Genomic DNA, 26,196 nt, shown 5'->3' with positions numbered 1-26,196 from the left:
TCCTATCTACCTTCTTTTGGGTGTGTATTACCACGGAGGAGGAGGGAATTAGGGATCATCTGAGAGAGCACCTTTTAACACTTATTTGAGATGAACTGGAAGTGGACTCATCATGGATCACTAGAGGTTTTTCTCCTCTCCTTTTCCTTCCATCTCTGCTGGCCTTTCTTTGCCTTCGTCTATGCTGGAACCGGGTCTCTTAGTTGGAAATGGAGGGCCATTCACTGAGCATCTCTTGAGGGTATATCTGGGGCTTGGTGAATGGGGCCGGGCAACCTCCAAGCTAAGCACGTCTCTGCTCGAGGGATTGGAGGAAATGGTGTTTATCGAGGTGGCAGACCATGGTGTCCTGCAAGATCTGGGGCAAGCAGAGAAAGGGGAACGGGATAGGTAGAGAAAAGGCCTCTTTTTGTCCGTTGTTAGCATAACTCTTTACTCTTTACTTTGGTATGAGATTTATCGGGATAGTAAATAGATGGGTTTAGGGTGCATCATTCGGTCGGGAATTGATACCAAAGTGATTTAAATCCCTAATTTGCAATATGGTGATTGATGTGTATATGTTGTCAATCAATTGCGACTGCTCTCTCCCTCTTCAACGGATTCTCTTGATCTTTGGTCATTGGTGATGCTGAACTGTGAGTCATACCCCTGAGCTTTTCAAAAGTCCATAATACCGCAATAATATACTGATTCACTAAAGCTCACATGCATCAGGAAATTACAGAGCCATGACACTCAGGGACGACGATTTTTGTTTAAAGAACGGATGGTTTGTATTCGTTTATAAACTCAGCAACAAGCATGCAACGTGTTGGGTGAACACTTTTATCCCACAATTTATAGCACAAGGCTCTAGCTAGTAACCATCACATCTGGAAATATGATTCATCCATTTGAGAAATCCTAAGCACATTGGTTGTCTACCACACATCTGCACCTTTTTATTTCTTCAATGCTTATAATGACCTTTGTAAACGGGAGTAAGAAGCGAAAGATCCCAGCCAGCGGGGTCAATTGTCCAGTGTATGGGAAGAACAATCCTACCACTCTCAGTGTGAACCCCCAACCTGAAAGTCAGGCATGTGTCATGGTAGGATAACGGATGAGAGGTAGGAAGAAATGAGCAAAAACTGTCTCAACCGGGGGGGGGGTGAGGGGCTGAGTGAAAGATAAGTCTCATATTCCCAAATCAAATATCACCAGAGAGAAGAGAAGTGCAGAGAGAGATGAAAAATATCCGTAAGAAAAAGAACATGGGAACAAAATACACGGACGACATCATCATATCCCATTTCATCCATCCCTGCCAAGCCCCCAGCTTCCACTGTACCGTCCAGTCCCAGATCATGCAAGGCCCAGCCTTTTGCAGAAAATGCTCGTTGCCAGGCCATCATCATCCATCCCGACGGTTTCCCTTCCTGCTAGTAAGATCACATATACTTTCTGGTGACCGCCTTCTTATTCCTCCCCTGACATGAAAAAAGTTTTCCCCCAAATCAAATGTGATGAGAAAGAGTTAGGTACTAACTAGTTATATAAATACCAGGTAGTTACCAAGAGCTCTTCCCGCTCTCTCTTGGCCGTGAGCCGTCTATATCTTTACAACTATGATAGGGTAGGTAGGTACGTAGCTGGGCCGGAACCGTAGCCAACCAGCTGTTCACACCACACAGCGCGCGGTGTTGCAATATGTCACCATCTCGTTGATCTGGCCCCTGGTCGATTCGCGTGACCTAGAATGAAAATATCTCATCTCTGTTAAGAAGGGGAAAAAAAAGGCGGCGAAGAAAGCAAAGAGAAGCCAAAGCATAAGCACTCATCCGCTCAACATGATCAACGACGTTGCCTGTTATCAGGTTGTGGGCTGCGACCTACACGTCCACGCCTCGAAGAATTGATCTGCTCCTGTTGCTGTTGTTGTTGTTGTGGGAGGTAACCAGGAGGGGGAGGGGTCTGCATGCCATAACCACTATAACCTGACAGCCCGCCCAAATTCATATTGAATCCAGGAGCCGCGCCGAAGGGAGCCTGGGCAGCTGTAGTAGACAAAGTCGGGATCTGAGGACCAGCAGGGGGGATCGGGCTGTTGTTCGCAAGAGGTTGATTTCGGAACTGGTCAAGCGAAGCATTGGGGCCCGGAAAGCCGCCAAAACCGGTCTGCATCGGGGTAAAAAAATTGTTCATAGGCGGGGCACCGCGAGAAAGGAGATTCTGCTGGTACTGCATCGGTTGCAAGGCAGCTGGAGCCAGAGGGGAGTTGGCGGGGTTGAATAAAGGACCCTGGTTGAAAGCAGGGAACTGGTCGATGCCATCGGTCCTCGGCATGGGAAATCCCATGTCGTAATTCGCAGCAGCCGCAGCCGCATTCAGCTGGTTGTAATACTGAGCATTGGTGGTGCTATACTGGGCTACTTGCTGCTGCTGGGCATGCGGCTGTTGCTGCTGTTGCTGCGTTTGCTGCTGCTGATGTTGCTGCTGTTGATGATGGTGATGATTGGCAGTAGACCGGGAGGTGGGACGTCCACGATCGTTATTACCATGATCGCGAGACCCTCCACCACCGCTGTTCCTAGTAGAGAGACCAACCTCATCCATCAGCCGCTTGTATCCTTGACCAGGCTGAGCTTTGATGCGGATCAAGACAGACTTGACGGTCTCAACAACTTGGTTCCGGATCGTCTCATCGAAGAAAGGGGTAGTCAACACCTTGAAGATCAGGGTCGCGCCACAAGCATGATCGCTGAGGATTGCCTCCAGCACCTGATCGTTGGGCGTGAAGAACAACGCCTTGAGGATGGTGTCCCTGGCCTCCGGCTCGGCCTTCTGGTTGATCACCTTAAGCACAGTGAGATAAGCAACCTTGTGGGTGCAGAGATGAACCAGATGTGGGACGAGTTGAGGCGACAGCACAGTGCGCCGCTGAGGGAAAGTGCATGTATCAAGGAACCAGGTCAGGAGCAAGGCACCATTGGCATTGGTGGCGAGCTGCACGCTGTGTAGAGCAATCGCGGCAGCCAACATTCTCTGCTGATCCTTGCTGGCGTGGTGGCTCTCGAGACAGGCGCGCATGGCGCGAGCACCATACCTCCCCTGAGCAATTTCCCACATTTTGCTCAGCATGGTCTCAAAGATGAAGTCGTTGTAGGGTTGGCCGAACTTGAGGCAACCCTGCAAGACATAGTTGCCATACTGATCCAAGAAGAGCGGGACAGTGTAGGGCCGCAAATGCTGGACGATAACGCTCATCTGGTGCGGGGTCTTGCAAACATCAATGATCTTCTGAGCTGCCCAAGTACCGTTCTTGTGGACGCCAATCTCTGCCATGTGCGGGGCAATTTCGGCGAGCATAGAATCGCGGACACTGTCGGAGCAGTGTTCAAACAACTTTTGAACAACAGTGTTGCCAAGATAGTCAGAAGAGAGCTCAGCGATCTCGGGAAGCATGTCGATAGCGATGTTTTCGATCTCGGGCTGAGACAGAGACTGGTTGTCGATCCTCTTGCGGATGTCACGCAGCTTAGGGGCGTCATAGACCCGGGTGTGGGTGGGCTCTTTGATGGGCGGGATCTCGTCAGTGAAAGCATTGTATTCGATAGCCTGCTTGAGATTGACCGAGATACGCATGCTATCTTCCTCAGTTGCACCGAACTGCTTGACGATCTTCAGGATGTCGCTAGTCATCTCGTGGAGCGGAGGAACTGTGGGAGTAGTATTGGCAGCAGAACCCGACCCAGAGTCCCCAGAAGCTCCAGCAGCCTGACCATTGTCGCCCTTCGCAAACGGATCGGGACTCGGCGATGGAACTGCACCGTCGTGGCCAGGAGTGCCAGTGTTCGACGGCGGCTTGGCGTAGTTGATGCGAATGGGCCCTGCACCAGGGAAGATCTCCTTGCCATTCATGCTAGCCTTAGCAGCAATGGCGCTTTCGACGCGTTCAAAGTTGACAAAGCCACAGTTCTTGTGAGTCAGGACTCTAGCCGACACAATTGGGCCATACGACTTGAACATCTCGGTAAGCGTCGACGTTGTGGTAGAAGTTGGGATGCTGCCAAGCCACAGAGCACTCGTCGGACCCTCCAAACCTTGCTGCTGTTCCTCGGAACCCAACATACCATTGCCCCTGCTGTTGGACCTCCCCAAGGACATGGCAGCGACAGACTGGGAGAGATCCTCATAGGACTTTTCCTCCACCAAACCAATATCGGCGGCTGTGATGGAGCTATCCAGTCGCGACGGCGTGGGCAAGTAATTGCGCAGCAGGCGGGAGGCGGGAATATCTAGGACGCCAGCCGTCCTGGCACGGGGACGGCTGATGGCTGCTTGGCTCGCAAAGGCCTGGACGGCGAGATTGTGATTGTGGATGGCAGCATTGGTAGCAGCAAGCTGGTCTTGAAGCTGCGCATACTCTCTCTCCATGATGGAGAGGGCCTCGGCCTCGGCATCGTAGTCGTCCTCATCATCGTACCTGTCCTTATTGTTGACTGAATAGGACCGGAACCGGTTTGCGGCCTTGGTGAACTCATTTGCATAGTTGGGAATGTATGGTGTGGCGAGCTGGGCCCGAGCAGGCTGCGGAGTTTCAGCTAGGCCAAGATAATCGAGAGTCTTGATGTGGACATCATTCTCGACATTGCCTTCGCGGGAGAAGTGGGACTGGGCTGGAGAGCTGGGGCCATTGGATCCAATGCTGGCAATGCTTGCCAATGTATTGCCCCTCTCCCGGCCGCCAGGCGGATTCCAGCTGCTGAAGATCGAAGGGCCGAAGGGCGAGCTTGTACCAGGAACATGGGTCCCGGCAAACGGGCTGCGCTGGGGCATAGAGCCGGCGCGCAGCCTAGAGAGCAGCGTCGACGTGGTAGAAGGATTGTTACTTGCGCTGGTGGTGCTGGGGGCATCGGAGACCCGGGGATGGAGACTTGAATGGGGTTTGTGACGGGCTCGGCCGCGAGGCATTGGCAGCCAGAGAGGGAATACCCAGCAAGGCATTGCCAGCGCCTCCAGGCGGGAACCTAGATGGCACGGTGCCGGCCCGAGCACGACGAGTCTGCGGAAGGCTGTCTGGAGTAGGTAGGTTGGTGAAATCGGGGAAGGCATCGGTGGGAGACTCGGGGATGCTCTCGCGGAGTGGGGTCGAGTTCCCGCTGGTCGGAGGCCCGCCCCAAGGATTTGCCGGCAGTACCGAGACGCCTTCCTGTGCCTGAATCTCGCGAGCGCTGTGTTTTTTTTTCCAGTGCGGGGTCAGCACGGCGAATTGCAGGCAAAAAGAGGGGCAAGGGGGGAAAGGGTGACAGAAAGCACTCACCGCTTCGAGAACAGGCGGCCCGCGGCCATCTCGTGTGAGGGTGAGCCTGCACCAGAACGCGGCACGCCCGACATCTTGGAGGCAGCAGTCAGACCAGGAGACAGACCGAAGGGAGACCGCAACGTGCTCCCGACAGAGGGAGGGGGGTCATTCGGTGACGTGGTAGTGGGCGAGGTGGAACGCTGAGCAGCGGTCGAATGCGGGGGATAGCCGATGGTCAAATGGTCGGCCGGCCTGGAAGTCGACATTATGAATTATATGCGTATGTGATGCGTGATCCCGGTCGTCATCAGAAGTATAAATTGCTCGTTGCTCTCTCGGAGCTGGGTGGTCAACGCCGGGCCCGGAGTGGTAGGCTAATGTATTCTTCTGCCACCGATGCGGTGTGACGACGTGCGCTGCGCGTCGCGAGGGGTCGAGGTCGAGTCTATCCGATGTTCACAAGAGCAGAGGGCAAAAAGCAGAGAGCAGGGCTAAAAGAGCCCATGCAAGTGCTGCAATTAGGGTACCCGTGGACGCAGGAATCGAAAACAGACACCTGAAGCCGAAAAAAAAAAATCGTGTCCAGCAAAGAGGACAGGCTGGCAGGTGCAATTACAAGGCGGATGAGGTGCGAAAAGTCGCAGGTCGCTTTGCGGGTGGAACGGGTCGTCCGATGGCGACAGTGGGAAGTGGGAAAACTTAAAAAAAAGTTGTAATGGATTGGCAGCTTCAGAAAGGAGTGAACTGGTAGGGCGCGGAGGGGCGCAGATGATCGACCCGCGGCACAATGCAACTGACGGCGTCGTCGTTGTCGTCGTTGTCGTCGTCGTCGTTGGATAGTATTAGGTCGGTCGGGTCGGTTGGGTGGGTAGATGGGTAGTAAGAAGGCAAGAAAGTCGGAGGGCGGAGAGGGGAAGAAGAGGAGCAGAGGAGTGTTGGGAGAAAAAAAAAACAGAGGATGGTGCTGGAACCTGGAAAAGGTGGGAATGGGAAATGTTGAACCTCCCCCTCTGCGGGTGTTGGCGCTCGTGCTAAGATCCAGCCCAGCACCCGTCCAGTGAGCGGACTGCCTGGGTTTACTGTGGCCTAGCGGTCCAGTGGACTGGGCAGGACAATTCCAGGTTCCCGCTTGGCTGGCTGCTGTTCTGATGAGGCTGCTGTCCGCTCAAGGTCTCAGATCCGGCAACTCCACCCACCACGCTTGTTTTCCCAGCGAGCTTTTCTCCGCTAGATCTCAGAAAGAGCCGGGACACGTTCCGAGCCAAATCAGGAGACCGCTGTCACCGGCATTCAGTTTAGACAAGACTGGCACTCCCAGAGCTTAAGGTAGGTACAAGGAAAGCCAATGCAAACTGCAAGCCACAGGAAAGATTTCTAAGGTAGGAGGCAGCAAGCAAAAGGCAGGAAGCAAGCCGATCACGAGAGAAACACATTGGCGGTGCAGACAGGCAGGAAAGGGATCGATGGCAAAGGGGCCAGGATCTTTTGTTGGTGTAACAGGTTTGGAGAGCCTGGTGTGGGCGTTGTGGACGAGTGGAGAGAGTCCAGCATGAAACACAGCCAGTTGTGAGGGGAAAAGGGTGATATGTGTGCCTGGCCCTAGCGTCTGGGCAAGCACGCACCACCCGTCAACACCTGAATCAGTGGCTCGCATTGGACGCACCGAACGCCGCCCAACGGCATGTCAGGATTTTTGACCTTTGTTTTTTTTAAAAAAACGTTTTCCTAAAAAAAAAAACTGGAACTGCCTATTGTAGCAGCCTTTCTGCTTACGCAAGGCCCAAAGATTGTGCTGTCAGGGACACTAAAGCCTACGGCAAACCATACGGTAGTGCCTGACGTGTGCTTCCGGGCACGCCCGAAGCCCTACACAGAACATTGGGGGAAACCCAGCTTGCAACTTGAAAACCTTCGAAGTTGTCAATATAGATGAACTTGGGCTGACAGCTCAAGACCGTTGGCCAGGGCCTATCCAAAGACTTGACCAGGCAGTGTTAAGCAGAGAGAGACCTCGTTAGGATCCTGCTTGCTTGGTTCTTCTCTTGCCATCCATGGTCGACTAGCCAAAGCAGGACCTAGGATCTAGGGCTCCAGACCCACGAAGGCTTTGATGGCATTGCGCCAATGCATCGAAGCACTCCTCTCATCAATGTCTGTGCCACATCTTCTGTTGAACTTGTACCGTTGTTCCTTCTCATTTGTCTTGCATGTGGCTACTGGGCTTCTTTCTGACTTGGTCAGCTCTCTCGGTTGACTTCCCACAAATCACGACCCCTGCAACGAAACCGTGGCCGTCCGTTGTCCATTTGCCCCGCCTGCCCTCGGGTTGGCCACGATCCCAGCCTTCTCCGCCGATGTTCTCCAGCAAGGGTTGTCGATCGCCACGCGGAGAGCCTGGCTTTGAGGGCTTGGCCTCACCAGGGGTGTCGATGTGGAGGCAGGAGCCAGTGTTCTTCAATGTTTTTGACAACAACTGCTGGTTATGAGACATCTACTTACCAAGCACAGGGTATCAGATGAGGAAGTTCAGGAAATTTCAGAGATTCGAAAATACCAGAGGCCATCAGATTTTTCAAAGAGTGCTTTCTTGGACTCCGAAGTACCAAGGCCCTATTAACCAAGCAGGTCTACACTACAGCGCAAATGATTACGACTGCCACAGGATTCTCCAAGCAACCCTTGATTTATGGAACACTTGGCCTCGTCTTCGTGCTCTGTGCCACCCCACAGAGTTCACTTACCAAAATTACTCACATAGACTACTCGGCGGCAGGAAATTGCCAGAGTCTACCATGATAGTACCGTGCCATTAAATATACCTCATCCGTGAAAGCACATATATCATATTCAGGGAATCAAAGAAGTCAAGATCTAGAAGTGACTAGACCAAGTCTTCCGTGTTGGCATCAGTGCAAACAATGTCTACCCTTCCTTCATCCACATATAGCCCAGCAATGATATGTTAAGACACAGGGGATGTAACAGGGGGGTCGCTCATCCGTAGATCGCCAATTTTCAGGTTGGCTATGTGAATCCGTACCTGGTATGTCGCTGTGCGCAGTATACATATTATAATATGCCACAGCACGCGAATCTTCAGCAAGCTGTCTTCTGTCACAAACCCAAGAAAGGCGAGTTTCCTGGACTTTTAAAACACCGCGTCGGGCTGCCCTGCTGCTCATCTCTCATCTCCCGCTCTACTCGTTCGATATCCCCCCCCCTTCCCCAATGGCGTTGCCAGTCTTGACCAGCTCCTTCATGATGCCACATGAATCCTGGCAACCTGAACGGCCAACGCTGTATACCAACCTTGAGCAGCGTAAAGATTGACCTGTCTGGAATGCATCAGGTAAGACGATGTCACAAGTGACCAAAGGCCCCAAACCGATGATAAGCCGAGAAGATCATCATTCGGATACTCCATCCTGTCGTCCCCTTACAGCTAGCTGATCACAGACATCAAGCTTCCGAGATACAAGTGAGTTGCTGTTTTGACAAGGGCCGCTGCTTGACGTGGCTGGCACACGGTAATCATATCATTATTTTAATCAGGCTGACCCAATGCCATGTTTCCTAATGAGGTCACTGAAGGCAAGGTAGGTACTGACTGGGGTTTGAAGATGACGGAAATATAGGACATATCATGAAAACTCGTAAGCAGAAAGTAGATATCTCAGTCCCAGCTCATCAGGTCATTACAGCTGGAGGATCATGACCGGCCAACCGAACACTAAATATGGAAAGGCAGGCAAACGGAACACATAGGAGACTAAACTACGTAGTATCCATCATGCGTGCTAACTGCGTATGATGAACGGGAAAAGAAAAGGAATTAAAAAAAGGGAAGTCCACTGGCAACAGCCAAAAACCAGAGCACCCAGGTTCTTCGCTCCCTCCCTCTTTCCTAACCCCTTGGGTACCATACCGACAACCAGATGAAGAAGCCAAGAGATCCCTCAATACATCGACGGTTCCGGTACTGCATTAATCCCCCAAGAGCCAAGAAAAGACATCCAAAACTTACATACAAGACGTAGTAAGGCATGTCTTTTCTTTGTCGCCACTCCCAACTTTCAACTCGATATCAAATGCCAAACACCTATTTATTTGGCCACCCTCTTGAAGGCCAGCAGATCGGCCAAGCTTGCCAAGGGGCACCCGTGCTTCAAAAACTCATGATTCAACAGCTCCTTCGCTGACGCACGATAGTTCACGTCAACGCACAGGCACACGCTGAGGAAGGCCTTGAGCTCCTTAGATAGCTTCTCGGGTTTCTTGAGGGATGGGGTGCCGTTGGTAGCGATGAGATACAGAGCCTTGAGAGGTTCCTCGTTCAGATAAGGAGGCTCCGACTCGATCATCTCAATAGCCATGATACCCAGCGACCAAATGTCCACCTTCGGGCCATACTCCTTCTGCTTGACAACTTCGGGAGCCATCCAGTAAGGCGTACCGACCATGGTGGCACGCTTGGACTTGGCTTCAGTGAGCTTGGCGCAGAAGCCAAAGTCGGCTGGAGTGGGAGAATTAGCAAACGTCCGAACATAGAGCCAAGACATACCGTAGAAAGAGTGAAAGAAAACATACTGATCTTGACATTCCCGCGAGCGTCCAGAAGGACATTGTCAGATTTGATGTCGCGGTGGATAATGTTTTGCGAGTGCAGATGCTCAAGGCCTTGGCAGGTCTGTTGCAAAGTTAGCGAGCATCCGACGTAAATTAACAGGAAATAAGTACATACCTCCAGGCAGATGGTCGAAATTTGCTCCTCGGTAATGACAGGGTTGTTCTCGATAATATCGGTTAAAGCACCGCCCTCCATGTACTCCATGACAACCCAGAGCTCTCTCTCGTTGTCCATGAGGAACGCATCCAGGAAGTTGACAATGTTAGGATGCCTGTTGTCCCGCATAACCAAGATCTCATTAACAATAAGCTCCTTGCGGGGCTGGTGTGCCAGATCCATCTGCTTAATCGCAACTCTGTCACTGTTACCGCGAGACTTTGCCAGCTGAACAGGAGGCATGCCAGGCTTGGTGCCGATAACCTTGGCAACATAGACGGAGCCAGAAGCGCCCTGTCCAATCTTTTTCTGCTTGGCGTACAGCCTGTTGGGATCGTCCTTGGACACCACCTCTCTCAACTTCGCCATCACCTCGCTCTCCGTCATGGTCGACATGCGCACATCCTGCTTGCGCTCGGGGGGTCTGGCAGCCGTAAGAGCAGCCTCCGCGGCCTTGACGGCATCTGGGTTACCACCAGCCTTGTTGACATTTAGAGGCTTCACAGGGGCCGGCAAACGGGAAGGTGGTTGCGCTTGAGCTGCGTTATTCGGAGCACGGGATGATGCAGAGCCATTGGGATAACGGGAGCTGGCCGAAGCATTGCTCTGGTCGGGCCGGGCTGGTCTTTGTGTCTGCGAAGCTGACTGAGAGTTGGACTGCTGAGTCAGAGGTGGACGAGAAGAGCTGGTTGGGGGGGGAGGAGCGGGCCTCTGCGCCCGCAGTGTAGGAGCTTGAGGAGCCTTGGGTGCCGGTCGAGTCGGGTTGAAACGATCTGGGGGAGCGCTTCCGTAGCCACCAAGCTCTTGCTGAGCAAGGGGCACCTTAGTCTTAGGAAGGGAAGCATTGTACTCCTCCAGCTCCCGACGTTCACGTTCACGCTCCTCGGCCAGTTGTCGTTCCCTCTCCTTTTCGCGCTCGCGCTCACGTTCTCGCTCACGTTCCCGTTCCCGTTCACGCGCCCGTTGCTCTTCCCGCATGCGCTCCGGCGAGATATAGTTGGGAGACACACCCTGTAATTGCTGTTGAGTTGATGAGGGCGGCTCGGTCCGAGAGGGGGTAGCTGCGCTGGACTGATTTGTAGCGGTGCGCTGAATGGGCTTCACTTGGCGTGGCGGCGCAACTGAGGTTCCGCTTGGGAGGCCAAGCGTCTCATGGTACCGGGCGCTCGGCGATGGCGTCGGTGCCGGCAAGCCAAAAGCATAATGCTCCGGGTTTTCAGCGCGTTTCGTCATGTCCGAGTAGAAATCAAGAACCTCAAAGACGGCTTGAGGATTTTTCTCGACATCTTCTCTCGTGATGGCGGACGAATTGAGCAAACGAGTCCACTCCTCAGGCAGACCTGTGAACTGTCCTGTTTGCGGATTGAAGCCAACGTGAACAGGGTGAGAGAAGTTAACAGGATTGCTAACACCGCCAGGGCAGCGAGCGTAAATACAGTCAATCCACTCATATAATTCGTCATCTGTCTTGACGCAGATCTTGGTCGCTTTCACACCGTTGCCCTGGTCCTCACCTGGAGGAGCCTCGTATTGGTTGGTTGAATGCCTTCTAATTTCGAAGACAGGGTCGCCATTAGGGTCGGGGACTCGATCGACGCTGACGACATCAGCAAGCAAAATCTTGTACAGGTGCTTGCCGTTTTCGTTCTTGTGAAAATCCAGAACATCCTTCCGCAAAATCATGAACCTGCTTTTCCATGTCTGGAATGGGTTCTTGCTCGGCAGACCGACATAGCCCTGCTTGATGATAGCAAGACCTCCAGCGCCATCCGCATTGCCACCAGAACCCTGTCGTGAAATCGGCAGGCTGACGGTCGATCCGCTATACGTAGTTGTGGCAGAAATCGGGGATGATATACTCAAATTTGACATGTTGCCCGCGAGATTGTTGGGAGTAAGGCTCAGCGGAGGGCGATTGGTGGGTGGCTTCGGCGCGGGGCGGGGATCGCTCATAAATTGCCCGCTGGGGTAGACACTACGGTCAGCATCAGCATCTGATTGAGCCTTCGAAGAGCTTTGGCGCTGCACAACATATTATCAGGGGTCGACTGCAGGATGCCACTGCTCAGCAGCACACGATGGGCAGAAGCAAGGTAACACCATGCAGTCTTGCCATGGGCAATGTCGGCCCCGGGATGGCCATTCTCTGCGATGCTAGAGGTTCAGACAGGAAGTACAGGAGACGACGTACGTGTTGTAAGACATTTTGAGTATGCTGGGCAAGTCGGTCTAACTAGAAAGTTGAATGGGTACCGCAACCGTCACGATACTCCGAGAAAAAGGTCGGCCGACGGATGATCTTGACCTTCTGGAGCCCAAGCGACCTGAACGGAATGCCGCAGGTAGTTAGAATTGGCTGTGGTTACTCGGTCATTGCAACCGCTCACTCACCAGAAGAACTTTGACAAATGAAATTCGGCTTTCACAAGCAGGGCACCGAGCCGCAAGCGCAAGCGATTTAGGGAAGCCTGGAAGACCGACAGAGGGGCTATGGGGGCCGGGAGGGCAGCAGCAGATCCGACGGTGGTCGGCAGCGCTGCACAGCGCACAATAGTCCAAGTCGGGGTCGGACGGATAGCGTAGGGAGAGGTCGCTACTGATGACACGATTAAGAGTTGGATGTTCGACGACCACAAGAGCGCAGGCGATTAGGGGGCAACGCCGGGCAGCATCTGCAAGGTTTGGGACAGAAATGCTGGAGAGCTGAAAGGAGGTTGGTCGATGGTTGACTGGCTCACTAGCTGGATAGCCAAGGAGGTGGGGATAGCGGTCAGTCAAAAGCGAAAAGAGGTCAGGTCGTTTGGAAGGCTGGCCGGGTCGGCAAGGTGAGCTTTCTCGGCGGCACCGCTGGCTGTCCTGTCACTCGTCACTGTCAGGTGGGCACTGGCCGCTGGGCTGCTGTGCTGTTGTCGCTGTTGCAGTTGCTGCAATCTGCAGCGATATAAGAGCTCTCGCTGTGGCACGGCGACGATGATCTCGTTTCCGCGTGTGTGCGGAGGACTCGAGGACTGCAAGTTTGCACCTGGAGAAGTAGATCGTACAGTCAAGCAAAGCTGGGAGACTAGTTCGGTCTGTGTTAACAAAAATGATGGATGGAGACCGCTGAAGTCGCGGACCCTGCCGATATGGGTCTCCTCAGATGAAGGGTGAACGCACCGCTCGAAACGACTGGGGAGGTACGCATCCACACGGATTACGGGGCAAAATGGCGACTCTGCCCCACCCATGCTTTGCCAATGAGCATGGCACCCCAGCCAATCAGACCCTATCAATGTTGTTTGCAGAGTACACCTATAGCCGGAGAAATTTCACAGAAAGCTCAGGTGTTCCCTTATCATCCCATTCACGCGTCGATCCCAGCGGTTAGCCCAGCGTAAACCGATCAAGGCCTAGATAGTTATGAATCCCAAGTACACGAGGGGTTAGATATCATATATACTGAAAAAAAAAAAAACAACGTTCCAGATAAGTATGCTATACTTGTTTTAGCACTAATTTTGATGATATAAAGAGCAAAAGTACTCATACTACAATTCTAATGTACGTTATAATCTACAATTATTCTACTTTCTTTACTCTTGTGATGATTCCACAACCTCCTGAGATGGGTTCAAAGGTGGTGAGCAGGTTGTAGAACCTGGGGCCGGGGTCCTCACACAGTAGCGTATGTGATTTACCGCGCTCATCAGTTGTTTATTAACAATTGTTTCTATTGCTGACTAAGAAGTCCTCCTCATGGCTCTGGGAGATAGGCGGTTCTATATACATATTTATATCCGAAGTCATTGGGGGTGCCTGCCATAGTGCAGAAGTTCTCGCCAAGCATCTCCGTCACCGTCGTCGCTGGGTGACAACCGTAATAATCCTTTCATCCTTATGATTGGTCTCTGCTCCAGACCCATTCCTCACCTGTTTGGCCATATCGTTTATGTCAAGTGGACTCTCCAATGGCGTACTGCCGCACCACTGCGGGGCAGTTGCTTATCCACACTTCTAACCGTAACGAACTTGCGTTCAAAGAGTGATAAAGACAACTAACAAGAACGATTTAGATGTTAACAGTTGCAAGTGCGATGTAGTATGTGTATGACGATACTGATATGTGGAAGAAGAAGCTAGTCCATGGGTACTCATTGCGTACCCAAACCGTTGGGCAAGAGGTCAACTTCTCTGGTGAAAACACTGCAAATACCTATTGTGCTGGCGAGTGTGGCGATGGTTTTGTTACACTGCCATACCGTCCATTTTGTATTATATACGCAGCCAAGTGTTACAGAATCCAACTCCGCTGTTCAGATGCCTCGGCGTTCACCACCTGCGTATGGTTTTGAAGGCTCGGAATCCCCTCTTTTCATATTTTCTACTTTCCTTTTTTGAACGGTCAATTTGTTGAGACATTTCCCGTAATCTTGGCAAGAGTTGGAGCTCAAGGAGTTTTCAGTTTCGATGTGAAACTTAAACAATACTCTACTCCTGATGGGCACCTGCACTGCAGGCTAAAATCATAATTGAGCCCCCAGCCTGATAATGTCAGGGCTGTGAGTTGTCTACTCTATGTAGTACATGATCCCTCTATTGGGTTATCTTGGAATAGCTGCTGTGGCATTTTATCCACAATTAGCAACTCTCCGTTGCGACCCTTCTATCCCCGGGCTGTCGGCCACGCACGGTTGACTATAAGGCTTTTTTGAAGTATCCCATTCTGCCGGACAGGCGTGACGTTTCAGGAGGGCACGGGCGGTTTCTCAACCGTAATCACTAACACAGCCCTCGGGTTCAGCAGCTTCAAGTTCCTTAACTGAATATTCCAACATGGCCGTTTCACTCTTCAAAGATATGATCGCTTCGGGTCGCTAAAGTCGAGATTGTCGTGCCATTTGTCAGAAGCTACACTCAAGTAACAGCCTGGACACGGGTCCAAAGCCCAACTCTAATGTTTTCTACTGTTACTCGAGCCTTCCATTTTGTATCCATGCTTGGACGCCACGTCTAGCCGCACCGTCCAATGCAAAACACAACCACAGCCGGCCCGGCATCCTCGCGGCGTTTAAAAAAAAAGATGGACACATGCACTCTAACGAGGAGCAAAGCCTTCGCCTTTCCATCATCAGATTCTCGCAGGCTACCAGAACTCAGAAGTGCAGGAGGCCTGGAAGCTCCTCCCTTCTCCACCTGTAACAAGCGCGCAACCCCGCTTCCCCCTTTCCTGAACATGCTCCACTTTCTTGTGTTTCTTTCTCTGCGGATCCCGTCTCAGAATCATCTTCCACAGGTTCGCGTTGCCACTGCCCACTCTCACCCTCATACCTCAGGCACTATTATCCCTCCTAAGTGAGTCGGCAGAGGACACGATGAAAATGTCAATGCATACTGGATAGAACTTATCAGTGTGCCGTCTCTCATCAAGGAACAAACTCCGTGTTTCAGTCAGGTAATGTGGACCGTAAACCTCTGGCCGAGTCACATAGTGACACTGGGAATGCTCTGGAGCTGTCACCGCGCGGTCTTCTAAGGCGCTCCCGCAACTTGCAAATAGCTTGGCTTGAAGTTGATCTGTACTATCTTGTAAGTTATGTATATGCAGCTGCAGTCCTTGCAGATAGACTGGATTTGATGTCTTTTCTGGTTAGCTCTACATAACTTGGCTACATCTCAGAAAGTATCTCGCAGCCATGTACATGGTGAAGGAGTGGCAGAAATGTACCCAGGAGACATCGAGTCTATTTCCCATCCTTAAATATCTATTCTGGTATCTGCCGAGAGAAATCGCCACAGTGCGCGCTTGCTTCAACTGACAGACATGACAACTCAAAACACCCTTCCCCAGATACACCCCAAGCCTATACACATGTTTAACGGACGGGAACATCAAGCTCCTGGCCCTCGAAGAGGGGCAGCTCAGCTTCAATATCCTTCCATGTCTTCGTTCCATCAACAAGCGCCCGAATGGCCTCAATAATCTTTTCCTCGTCGGCACGAACCTGACGCATGCTGTCACGCTCGCGCAGGGTGACGGTACCGTCCTTGAGCGTCTGGAAATCAACGGTGACGCCAAAGGGAGTGCCAAGCTCATCATTTCTAGCATAACGCTTGCCAATACTTGCAGATGAGTCATCCACACGGCTGCTGATGCCGATAGACCGCAGCTTCTGAGACAGCTTGCGTACAGTGGGTGTGAAATCCTTGTTGGACGACAGAGGAACGATCAACACCTTGGTAGGGGCCACAGCGGGAGGGAAGGACAGGACCTGGAAGGTTTTGTGTTAGCTTTGATAGTTTTGTGCTATAAAGGACAAGGAGACTTACACCGCGGGCTTCATCACCGCCCTCGCTGGCGCGGGTCCAGTAGTTGTGCTCGATGAGAGAATACAAGATTCGTCCGATACCAAATGACGGCTCGATAACGTTGGGAATATATTCCCGAATGTTCTCGACACGCTTCTGCCACTTGATGGAGACAAGATCCTTGGAGAACTCGACCTGACCATCACCAACACCAGGAACGTTGATGACAGCCTTGCCATTCTCCTCCAGCTCCTTGGCAAGCCTGCCACGCTCCTCTTGAGAAGTGGCCAGGATAGCGGCCTCGACAACCTTTCCATCCTTCTTGAAGAAAGGGCCAAACTTCTTCTTGTCAATCTCCACAGCCCACTCCTCAATAACCTTGGGCTCATCCAGGCGCTGGCGCACGACGAGCGGCGCACCAGTCTTCTTGGCGTGAACAGATAGATCGTACGCGCTGCGATCAGCACAACCAACGCACTCGACCCAGCCAGACGAAGTAAGAAGCTCGGCATCCCAGCAGTCGCAAGCATAGTGAGCCATCTCGTTGGCCATGTGCTGCCGGAAACGGATCTTCTTTTGGTCGATGCCAATCTTCTTAAGGAAGAGGTGGATGCGAGCAAGGAAATAACCCAGGGTCTCATTATCAACAATACCCTGCCGGACTGCATCGCCAATCTTCATTCTTGTGGTGGTAGTCTTACCAGAGAGCTGGGTGTGGCGGTCGAGGAGATCAAGCTCAATATCCTCAACCTCGTGGAAGCGGTGGTGCTTCTTACCGCTCTCCGGATCAACAAAGTGCTCGATCTCAGCCATCAAGAACTCACGGACACGAAGGAGGCCACCTCTGGGTGAGATCTCATTCCGATAAGACTTGCCAATGGAAGCAGAAGCGAAAGGCATCTGGCCAGTGTTGAACTCCAGAAGCTTCGCGAAGTTCAGGAACTGGCCCTGGGCTGTCTCCGGCCTGAGGTAACCGGGGAAATTGCTGCTTGGGCCAATGGATGTCTGGAACATGAGATTGAAGGACACTGGAGGGTTGGGCTGGACACCGGTGGCAGGATTCCTCAGGTCATACTTTTTGATCAGCTCGCCAAGCTGCTCGCCATTGTAGTTGTCGATCTGAGCCAGAACTTCCTCATACTCCTTGACAGTGGCATCATCCAGCTTCGCGGCCTCCAGGGCCTTGGCCTTCTTCTTCTTCTTCTTGGGATCCTCCTCCTTCTCCTCAACCTTCTCGCCGCGTGCCTCCTTGTCGGCCCTAAGACGGGACTCAAGGATGTCCTCGACGAAGTGATCAGCACGCATGATCTCGCCGTTCTTGGGATCCTTGCACATCCAGTCCGCGAACTTGTCGACGTGGCCACTGGTCTTGAGCACATCATGGGGGGTTAGCACGGTGCAGTCAACCTCGAGCATGTCCTCCTCCAGGACGAAGTGTTTCCGCCAGATGTCGATGATGTTAGCCTGCAGGGCGCAGCCCGGCGGGCCGTAGTCGTACAGGCCGGCCACGCCGCCGTAGATCTCAAACGAGGGCGTGTAGAACATGCGCCGGCGAAGCATGGATTCGAGCTGAGCCTTATCAAGGGGCTCGCCCTTGAGAGTCGTGGCCGTGGTAGTCATTTTGCCGGGTTGTTTTCCTTTTTTGCTGACCAAGAACTTCGCAGCGTAGCTGCGCGGGGCAGTGACAGTGAAAGACGAAAATATGCGAACTGAATGAAAGACCGTTGGACTGCCACCCTTGCGGAGGATGCGAGCGATTCCAGCGAGTGGTGAGAAGGGAGAGAGGGGCGCGGGTAGAAAAGGCTTCATCAATTGCATTGGCGTTCGCCCAACCAGGTTGAGTCACAACCTTTTTTGCCCTCACGGTCCTCTTTTTGTGTCTCGGCCGATTCAGGTCCGGAGGCCGTTGCTGCGCAGATTGGATGAAATTTGCTACCGTAACCCCACTTCATGCATCAGATGGCAAGCCGAAAGGGCAAAACTCGCAACTAAACACCATAACAGTGCCCCGCGCTGAGTTGCTGATATGTGGCCTTATCAGCGGGCAAAGGAGGGGCAGCGGGACCCGCTGAGGCGGGCCGGGAACCCCCTGCCCTGCATGGATGCATGTCATGGGTTGGGGTCTGATTGACGGGCGTAACCTCCAAAAAAATTTGGGACATCGACTTTGTTTATCGCCGAGCGGCAGCACTGCCAGCAGCATCGTGCCATTGTAGCATCTACACATCAGGTGCAGCTATGGCAGCCTCAAAGTCCAAAGACTTGTCTCGGGTTTCTTTGGCCCGGACAATTGGCAATAAATTGAAAAGGCAGCAGCTTTACATCCAAGCGAAGAAGGCCAACAGCAGGGCGAAACACGAAGAGAGACACCGAAGGCGCAAAGAAGAAGCGAAAAACCCAGAACTTAAGCAGAAACGACTCGAGAAAAACCAGCCTGCTAGCATTGATAAGAAGAGAATATGGGATGACCTTGACGATGACAGTCTTGGTGCTGTTGTGGATGTTGCCGAGCTGAAGCGGCGTCGCTTGGAAGTTGCTGAGGCAGCCGCAGCTGCAGAGGCAGATGCGGCAGCAAGAGAGGATCAGGAAGTGGATGACAAGAATGACGAGAACGAAAAGAGAGACGACGATATCGACAGCATGCTTGGATCCGACGATGAAGACGAAGAGGATGAAGGTGCCAAGAAAGAGAAAGAAGAAGAGATGCAAAGGCAACGCGCCCAGAGACAACCCAGCATTGCTCCTTCAACAACTTCAACCAACCTCGATCTTACCCCTGACTCCCTCACATCTCAATTCCCGAATCTCTTCGCTGATGAACCGCCACCGGTTCCCAAGATCTTGGTAACTACTGGCATCAACGGGACCATCCACAAGGAGGCTGAGGAGATCGCCTCTATATTCCCCAATGGTAAGAGGTTCGACGATCTCCAGGAAGTTGCAGGGTTCTGACACCCCATAGCTACATATATCAGGCGCACCGCGCACCGTTATGCATACAAATACAGTGTGAGAGAGATTGCGAAGTTTGCGAAAAGTAAGTTTTTACTGACGCCTTAATCCTGCCGTCGCTGACAGCAGCGACTAACTATCTACCAGACCGCGGGTACACTGCATTGCTTGTCGTCCAAGAAGATCAGAAACGGCCAAGCCGACTCGTTGTCGTTCATCTCAATGGTGAAGGTGTTCCCCCAGGTCCAACGCTTACGTACACCATTCGAAATTACGCTCCGGGCAAGGCCATTCCCGGCCACGGCAGGGCTACTAACCACTACGTATGTGTCTGCTGGACCCCAATCGCATTTTGCCTGCTAACTGGTTGGCTAGCCGGAACTGCTTCTCAATAATTTCAAGACGCCCTTGGGTTTGCTGGCTGCGAAATCAATGCACATCCTATTTCCTTCCAAACCCGAACTTGCCGGAAGGCAAGTCGTGACACTACACAATCAGCGTGGTATGACTTGCACACCTCTCTTGATATCCACATCCCTATCTAACACACCTCTATAGATTACATATTCTTCCGTCGCCATCGTTATGTTTTTCGTGAGGCACGGCCGACAGAAAAAAACGTTGTGGGTGCAGATGGCAAAGAGATGGAGGGCGTAAAGGGGATTCGTGCTGGCTTACAGGAGATTGGGCCAAGTGAGTATCCATTCCCAGACTCCTTTGCGTGAAGAGTGTTCCTAACCTTCCAACAGGAATGACACTCAAGCTTCGGAGAGTTGATAAGGGTGTCGGTAGAGCGGGCAGTGAGGGCCCGGACGCTGTTAAGTGGGAGTGGAAGGCAAAGATGGAAAAGAAGAGAACTCGCTTCAACTTGTAACGGCAAAATTGTGATACCCTAGTGTCGACGAATATCAGCGAGTAACTGGATCGCCCGTTTGGGACCCGTTAGGTTTTACTAGACACAAGGGAAACGGTCATCAACCTCACATGAGAAATTTAGGTATCTAAGACTCACGGGCCAACTAACTGTCCCACATTGGTCGGTACCTCTAGGGCAGAAGCACTAAGCGCTTCGATGTTTGCTTTTGAACAGTTTTTATACTATACCCACATCAATGGCGCGTTTTACACTCCTCCTTTGTGGCTTTTACTTGGAGCATGATGGTTGAGTATCTGACTGAGGAGTCAGCAGTCAATGATCATTACCCGAGAGAGACAACAGGAAGCAGACAACACTCACGCTATGATTCCCCCCAGCGCAGTTACCACTCCCATCAAGCACTTTCCTCCTCCTACTAAGCCTCTCCCTGAAGCAATCCACCCCAAGACAACAATAAGACATGTTTTTACGTGGCCCACCATCGTGCTCGATACAGCTCCCGCACTCGCCACGATGAAGAACTGGCTGATATTGATCAACGCAGCGAACAAGCCACTGAGCAAAATCAGGCCGCCCAATTCGTGCCAATTCTTCTCGTCATGTTCAGTCGCTTGCTGCAGGTCTTCCCAAGTAGGTAGCACATCGATAAACGGGATGACATAGAGCAAAATCGCGAATGCTACTGGCGCTTGGTTGTACAATAACTGCATACTTGACAGCTGGTACCGCCGGTGATATGCACCAATCCAGACAGTGTAGAGAGATGAGGCAAATGTGCCCAAGAGGGCAAAAAGAATGCCCAGAGGTTGGGTTATTTGAATTGTCTTGTTTGGATCATCAAGATCAGTGGAGTTTGGAGGATGCGAGTCGTAGTAGGACACTGTTGCCACTCCAAGGGAGGTTGGGATAAGTGTCAAGACAGCCCTGCGTGGGAGTGTAGCCCCATATAGGAAGAAGTTGAGAGCAGCGACGGTTGGCGTCAGAAGTATACGGGCAATCTGATAGAAAGTGACTGTGGAGAAAGCTAGAGAAAGGTTGGGCAAGATGACGTTGAGAGCCATGGCCACCGATATGGGGAGGATAGAAAGAATGGGGATGCGTCGGGGCATGAAGAGGGCTCCCCCAGGGAGCCATCGACGCGAGAGGAGGAAGAGGGTTAGGAAGGTGACAAGAAAGTGGAAGGCGGCGAACGACAACTGAGCCAATTTGAGGGCAGGTGAGGTAAAGATTGCTTTGTTGGTGAATACCTAGAATAGTATGTCAGTTTGTCACCCTTGTCTGTTCGAGGGGATCTTGGTAGGCGGCTAATACAATTCCAATCGTGGCAAGTGTGTTGATGACCATCCAGGTTAAGGACGAGCTGAAGGAGGTTTGGCGGACAATCCCTGGCTGCGCCCGTTCCTCTTTCTGCAAGAGCCCATCATTCTCCTTAGCTCCCTCTCTCCAAGTCTCTTGTCCTCTTAAAGATTCATTTTTCTCCAGATCATAGGCCATGTGAGTGGTGTTGCCCCGCTTTGGACTTGTTGACTTTAGCGTGTGTGATAACACCATGGCGTTCTGTTTTTCGTTCCCTGTTGACATAATCACACATGGTTCTTTTCACATGTCGAAACAGCAGGAATGCCAGCAGGATGCTAGCGATGAGGAGGTGATGTTGAATTCCAATATGTTATGAAAGATGTTGGATTTCCAGTCTGGCATAACATTCACTTGTAAAAAAGCCCAGCCTGGGCTATCTGCCCCGAACACATATCTGGCCACAATTTTATCCTAGCCAAGCCTGGTAAGAGTCTCCAGATTTAAGATCAGCAGCATTGCTGGTGCCAGTATTTTTGATTGGTAACTGTCAGCTGCTCGGCTCGGAACATCAGCTTCCTTTCTCCATCTGGATACTTCCTATGTTGCCATTAACTTCACGTCTCCAACCATCGCGAACATTACCGCCTTACCATCAACTGCATACTATATGCATGGAAACAGATCTTGCTGATCTGCGCCGTACACTGAGGCCTAATTTACTGCTACAGCAGTTAACGCCCTGGCCACTAGATGCAACCAAGGATATGATAATTTTCGAATGACTGCATGCATCAGCTGCCATTTCCTGCTTGTTTGGACCTTGCAGACCCTAGCCCTGATCGATGGGGTGCATCTGATGGCCAGCCGGTTTGTGCAAGGCTCTGCTCCGTCAATCAAGGGTTGGTGACTTCAGATCCTGGGATGAGCAGGAGGACCCCTTGACAAGTTGTATGACACCATGGTTCAGAATAATTCGACTGCATACTCGCAGCATACTTCACCGCAGTAAACGTGTTGAACGTGAGCATCTAGGCAAGAGAGCTGTCATGATATTCTTATATGGGACAAAGGAGGGACAACCATGTCTAGGTATATTGAATTTACTAGGTGGGGTGCACAGGCGTTGGTTCATTAGCTGCAGCATGTGAGACAAGATCTGTCATCTTGATGAGATACAGGGCTGAAAGCAGTAGGCAAAAGCCGTGCTGTGCAACATGATTTTGCCATCTAATGCGAAAGCTAGCGTGGCCGAATCAATTGTCTCGTTTTACCAGTTTTGGCGACTCGGAACATAAGTCGAGTTGCCATGCTTGGCTATAAACCTTGGCTCATTTTCTAGCCGTAATGCCCACCGAACCCTTCAGCGGCCGACCCCAAAACAATCTGACAGACAGGTCACGCCTATTGGCATCCATTAAACATCGATAAGGAGCATACTGAGTCAATTGAAGATATACCCAAGTTGGAGAATTGAGTCTTCTCACTCTGTTCCCCCACGTGGCGTTGTGACCTGGACCAGGGGCGACCCAATCAAGCGGAGCTGGTCTCGGTGTTTCGCAGAGCGCTCTAGTGACATGACGATCTCTGACGGGGCGGCGCAAGGGAATGGGGTCGCCAACAGTGAGTACCGCTTCTCCAACAAAAAAAAAAAAAACATACGGCAGATATCCCGGAGCGTAGCGTGTATGGGGAAAGGGAGAATATTAAGCTGACTATGGTGACTAGGCCATGTGAAGAATGATACTTCTGGTCGGCCTAGCTTCTTCGAGGACTATGGCGTCTGGAAGGAAGCCCCTGTGCTTGTCGGCACAACCAAGTTTGAGCCCCTACCAGATGTCAAGAATATCATGATCACTGGGGGTGCGGGCTTCATGTAAGTTGTCCTGAGAAGTTCGACAATAGCAACAGAATGCCGATAACCTCGATTCATATCTCGGACGCGCTCCTAGTATCGGGCAGAGCTAACACTTCATCAGTGCATGTTGGCTGGTGCGACACCTTACACTCACATATCCCCACGCCTATAATATCGTTTCTTTTGACAAGCTGGACTACTGCTCATCGCTGAACAATACCCGAGTCCTCAACGACAGGCGGAACTTCACCTTCTATCAGGGAGACATCACCAATCCGTCCGAAGTGCTAGACTGTCTGGAACGGTACAATATCGACACCATCATTCACTTTGCAGCACAATCTCACGTAGACTTAAGCTTCGGCAACTCGTATCATTTCACACATACAAATGTATACGGGACGCATGTACTGCTGGAAAGCGCCAAGCGGGTGGGTCGAATCAAGCGCTTTATTCATGTTTCGACCGATGAAGTTTACGGTGAAGTCCGAGATGACGACGATGACCTTCTCGAGACCAGTATCTTGGCCCCGACGAACCCCTACGCCGCCAGTAAGGCGGCTGCCGAGATGCTTGTCCACTCATACCAGAAAAGCTTCAAATTACCGGCCATTATAGTTCGGAGTAATAACGTTTATGGGCCGCATCAGTATCCAGAAAGTAAGACTTACCTACCGTTTCCCTCCCATTACTCTCACGGCCGGTGTCGAGAAGTGTAGGAACTGACACCGAAGCCACAGAAATTATTCCCAAGTTCATTTGCCTTCTAAACCGTGGAAAGCCCGTCGTCCTGCATGGGGATGGCTCCCCAACGCGGCGGTATTTGTACGCAGGCGACGCTGCCGATGCCTTTGACACAATCCTTCACCGGGGCCAGATCGGACAGATCTACAATGTGGGCTCGAGTGATGAGATTAGCAACCTTAGCCTAGCCAAAAAGCTCCTAAGTCTTTTCAGTATATCTCACGATAGGCGGGAAGAGTTCAGCCGATGGGTCAAGTATACGCACGACCGGCCGTTCAACGATCATCGATATGCAGTAGACGCGACAAAGTTGCGGCAGCTGGGCTGGAAGCAACAAATGAGCTTCGAGGAAGGACTCAGAATCACGGTTGAGTGGTACCGTCGGTTCGGAGAGAGGTGGTGGGGGGATATCAGCAAAGTTCTGAGCCCGTTTCCTGTGGTATCCGGCAGAGAGGTGGTTGAAGACGATGAGCATGTGTCGGATAATCCACAGGGTGCCGACAGTGTCTGCGTCCGAGGACTTCGCATCAAACGAACCAGCGGCAGCTGCGGAGGAGACGAAGCCGAATCAGTCAAAAAGAAAAGGAAGGTTGACGAGTTTGATGGACGGCAACAACAGAAGCAAATGGCTAGCTTTACGGCCACCGCATGTACCAGTAGCATTCCGGAAAAGTGTACTTGACGTGGCAGATTTACGCAGTTGGTACGCATGTTTTGTGGTCTGGGCTTTGAGGCGACATCGGCTTGTATGGTTAGGGTTTTGGAGTGCCAGGAGTATGTCGAGGGGGCACTTACGATCTACATAGACGTTACATTCTTGTGGGCAAAAACACATAATGTGAGCTCTATTGTGCACCTATTGATGAGACTCGTGCAAAAACACGTTAGTCAATGCAACGTGGCTCACTCAACCCGAGTTGTTCACTTCTCAAGGAAGTAGGCAAGACCGAGTTTATGCTGATGCGTCATCTAAGCGAGTGTTCCTGGACGTTAAAGCACCATACGGAGCCGGCTGCAGTGATCAGTCGGACTGCTTCCGAATAGGACTCGTCGAGACGGCCAGGATTCAAAGGAATAGTGCCACTTGTTTCACCTCGGGCTCCAATATAGGTATCCCTACGGAGAAGGAGACCTCTCACACCTGCCCTTTATGACGTTTGAGAGGGAGATTCCGCAAAGAGGGACCGAAAACGCCCCGGCATTGTGGAGTTCCTCCGGCAAGGCTTCCGTATCCAGTCCCTAGCGGGAGCATCCGTGGACTCAGGGGGATGTCTTCTAGGCAGTTGTCCTAGAATGGTCCGGGGTGAAACGAAGGCGAAGGGTAGTATAAGTCATGGCAGAAGAAGCTGGAGTTTTCTTCTGTGGCTTGGAAAATATGTCAACGGTTTCAACATGACTGAGAGGGCCTTGAAACAGTCCTGTCTTTTTTTTTTTTTTTTTTTGCTGAGGAAGGAGTCCAGGAGGTAGTCCGTATACTTAAACCACACCATGGTGAGAGCTCAATGGGTTGGAACTGGGCAGCTCTCGATCCAGTCATGCGTCTGTACACGATCACTAGCCACCAATAACCCTATAGCTTTGTACTGCATGGTTTAGATACTTTTCTACGGAGACCAGTCAGTGACCGCACTGTACCTGAGCAAAAGCTGTGAAAACGAAGCAGGTTTTTGACTACTCGGGGTCCATCGTGAGCATCGAGTAGTGTGGTTTGCTCTCAACTTTGCATACACACGAGCTCCACATTTCCCGAAAGCAACCACAAAATCCGGGAGCGATTATGCAACGTGCCGCTCTGAAAAAGAAATACGCGATTGGGGGCATCCTAAGTTACCTTGCGTCCCAGCCTCCTGCGCGCCCTCGTGCTGCGGCCCTGGGACCTTACTAGGTCCCAGCAGCTCGGGCCCCGACCCCTTTCGAAATGCAGAAGGTGGAGGAGAAGGTGTCGTGGCAAGCTCTCGTTGGACACCGAACCGGCGGGTCGATGCCTGCTCGGCGGGCTCGGCTCCCGGCACCTCGTTGGTGAGGAAGGTCGCCTCGAGATCTGTGATTTAAGGGATCCGTCCATTTGGCTACGGAGAAGACGGAATTGATCCGCGCCGTGCCTGGCTCATGAT

At 51.9% G+C, this 26,196-nt stretch overlaps 5 protein-coding genes across 5 annotated transcripts; 2 read left to right on the top strand and 3 right to left on the bottom strand.

Moving 5' to 3' along the window:
- Window positions 1-1,836: 1,836 nt before the first annotated feature.
- CTHT_0023360 (uncharacterized protein) lies at window positions 1,837-5,553 on the bottom strand (the record flags this gene model as incomplete). The annotated part of the gene is made up of 3 exons (XM_006692737.1): window positions 1,837-4,888; window positions 4,938-5,216; window positions 5,306-5,553. The coding sequence occupies 3 exons, from the start codon at window positions 5,551-5,553 to the stop codon at window positions 1,837-1,839; spliced, it is 3,579 nt and encodes a 1,192-aa protein (XP_006692800.1).
- A 3,837-nt stretch (window positions 5,554-9,390) lies between these two features.
- Window positions 9,391-12,275, bottom strand: CTHT_0023350 (uncharacterized protein; the record flags this gene model as incomplete). Its single annotated transcript, XM_006692736.1, has 4 exons — window positions 9,391-9,800; window positions 9,875-9,974; window positions 10,029-12,033; window positions 12,262-12,275. 4 exons carry the CDS (start codon window positions 12,273-12,275, stop codon window positions 9,391-9,393), a joined length of 2,529 nt encoding a protein of 842 aa, XP_006692799.1.
- Window positions 12,276-15,922: 3,647 nt separating this feature from the next.
- Window positions 15,923-17,975, bottom strand: CTHT_0023340 (glycyl-tRNA synthetase-like protein; the record flags this gene model as incomplete). Its single annotated transcript, XM_006692735.1, has 2 exons — window positions 15,923-16,318; window positions 16,377-17,975. 2 exons carry the CDS (start codon window positions 17,973-17,975, stop codon window positions 15,923-15,925), a joined length of 1,995 nt encoding a protein of 664 aa, XP_006692798.1.
- Window positions 17,976-18,593: 618 nt separating this feature from the next.
- CTHT_0023330 (uncharacterized protein) lies at window positions 18,594-20,181 on the top strand (the record flags this gene model as incomplete). Its single annotated transcript, XM_006692734.1, has 6 exons — window positions 18,594-19,266; window positions 19,318-19,392; window positions 19,455-19,630; window positions 19,683-19,809; window positions 19,866-20,000; window positions 20,057-20,181. The coding sequence occupies 6 exons, from the start codon at window positions 18,594-18,596 to the stop codon at window positions 20,179-20,181; spliced, it is 1,311 nt and encodes a 436-aa protein (XP_006692797.1).
- Window positions 20,182-23,057: 2,876 nt separating this feature from the next.
- On the top strand, window positions 23,058-24,764 carry CTHT_0023320 (dtdp-glucose 4,6-dehydratase-like protein; the record flags this gene model as incomplete). The annotated part of the gene is made up of 4 exons (XM_006692733.1): window positions 23,058-23,103; window positions 23,209-23,356; window positions 23,460-23,998; window positions 24,079-24,764. The coding sequence occupies 4 exons, from the start codon at window positions 23,058-23,060 to the stop codon at window positions 24,762-24,764; spliced, it is 1,419 nt and encodes a 472-aa protein (XP_006692796.1).
- Between the last annotated feature and the right edge of the window lie 1,432 nt (window positions 24,765-26,196).

Source organism: Thermochaetoides thermophila (assembly GCF_000221225.1).
Source record: "Thermochaetoides thermophila DSM 1495 unplaced genomic scaffold scf7180000011816, whole genome shotgun sequence".
Classification (NCBI taxonomy): Eukaryota; Fungi; Ascomycota; class Sordariomycetes; order Sordariales; family Chaetomiaceae; genus Thermochaetoides; species Thermochaetoides thermophila.
This window is presented reverse-complemented; position numbering and strand designations above follow the sequence as displayed.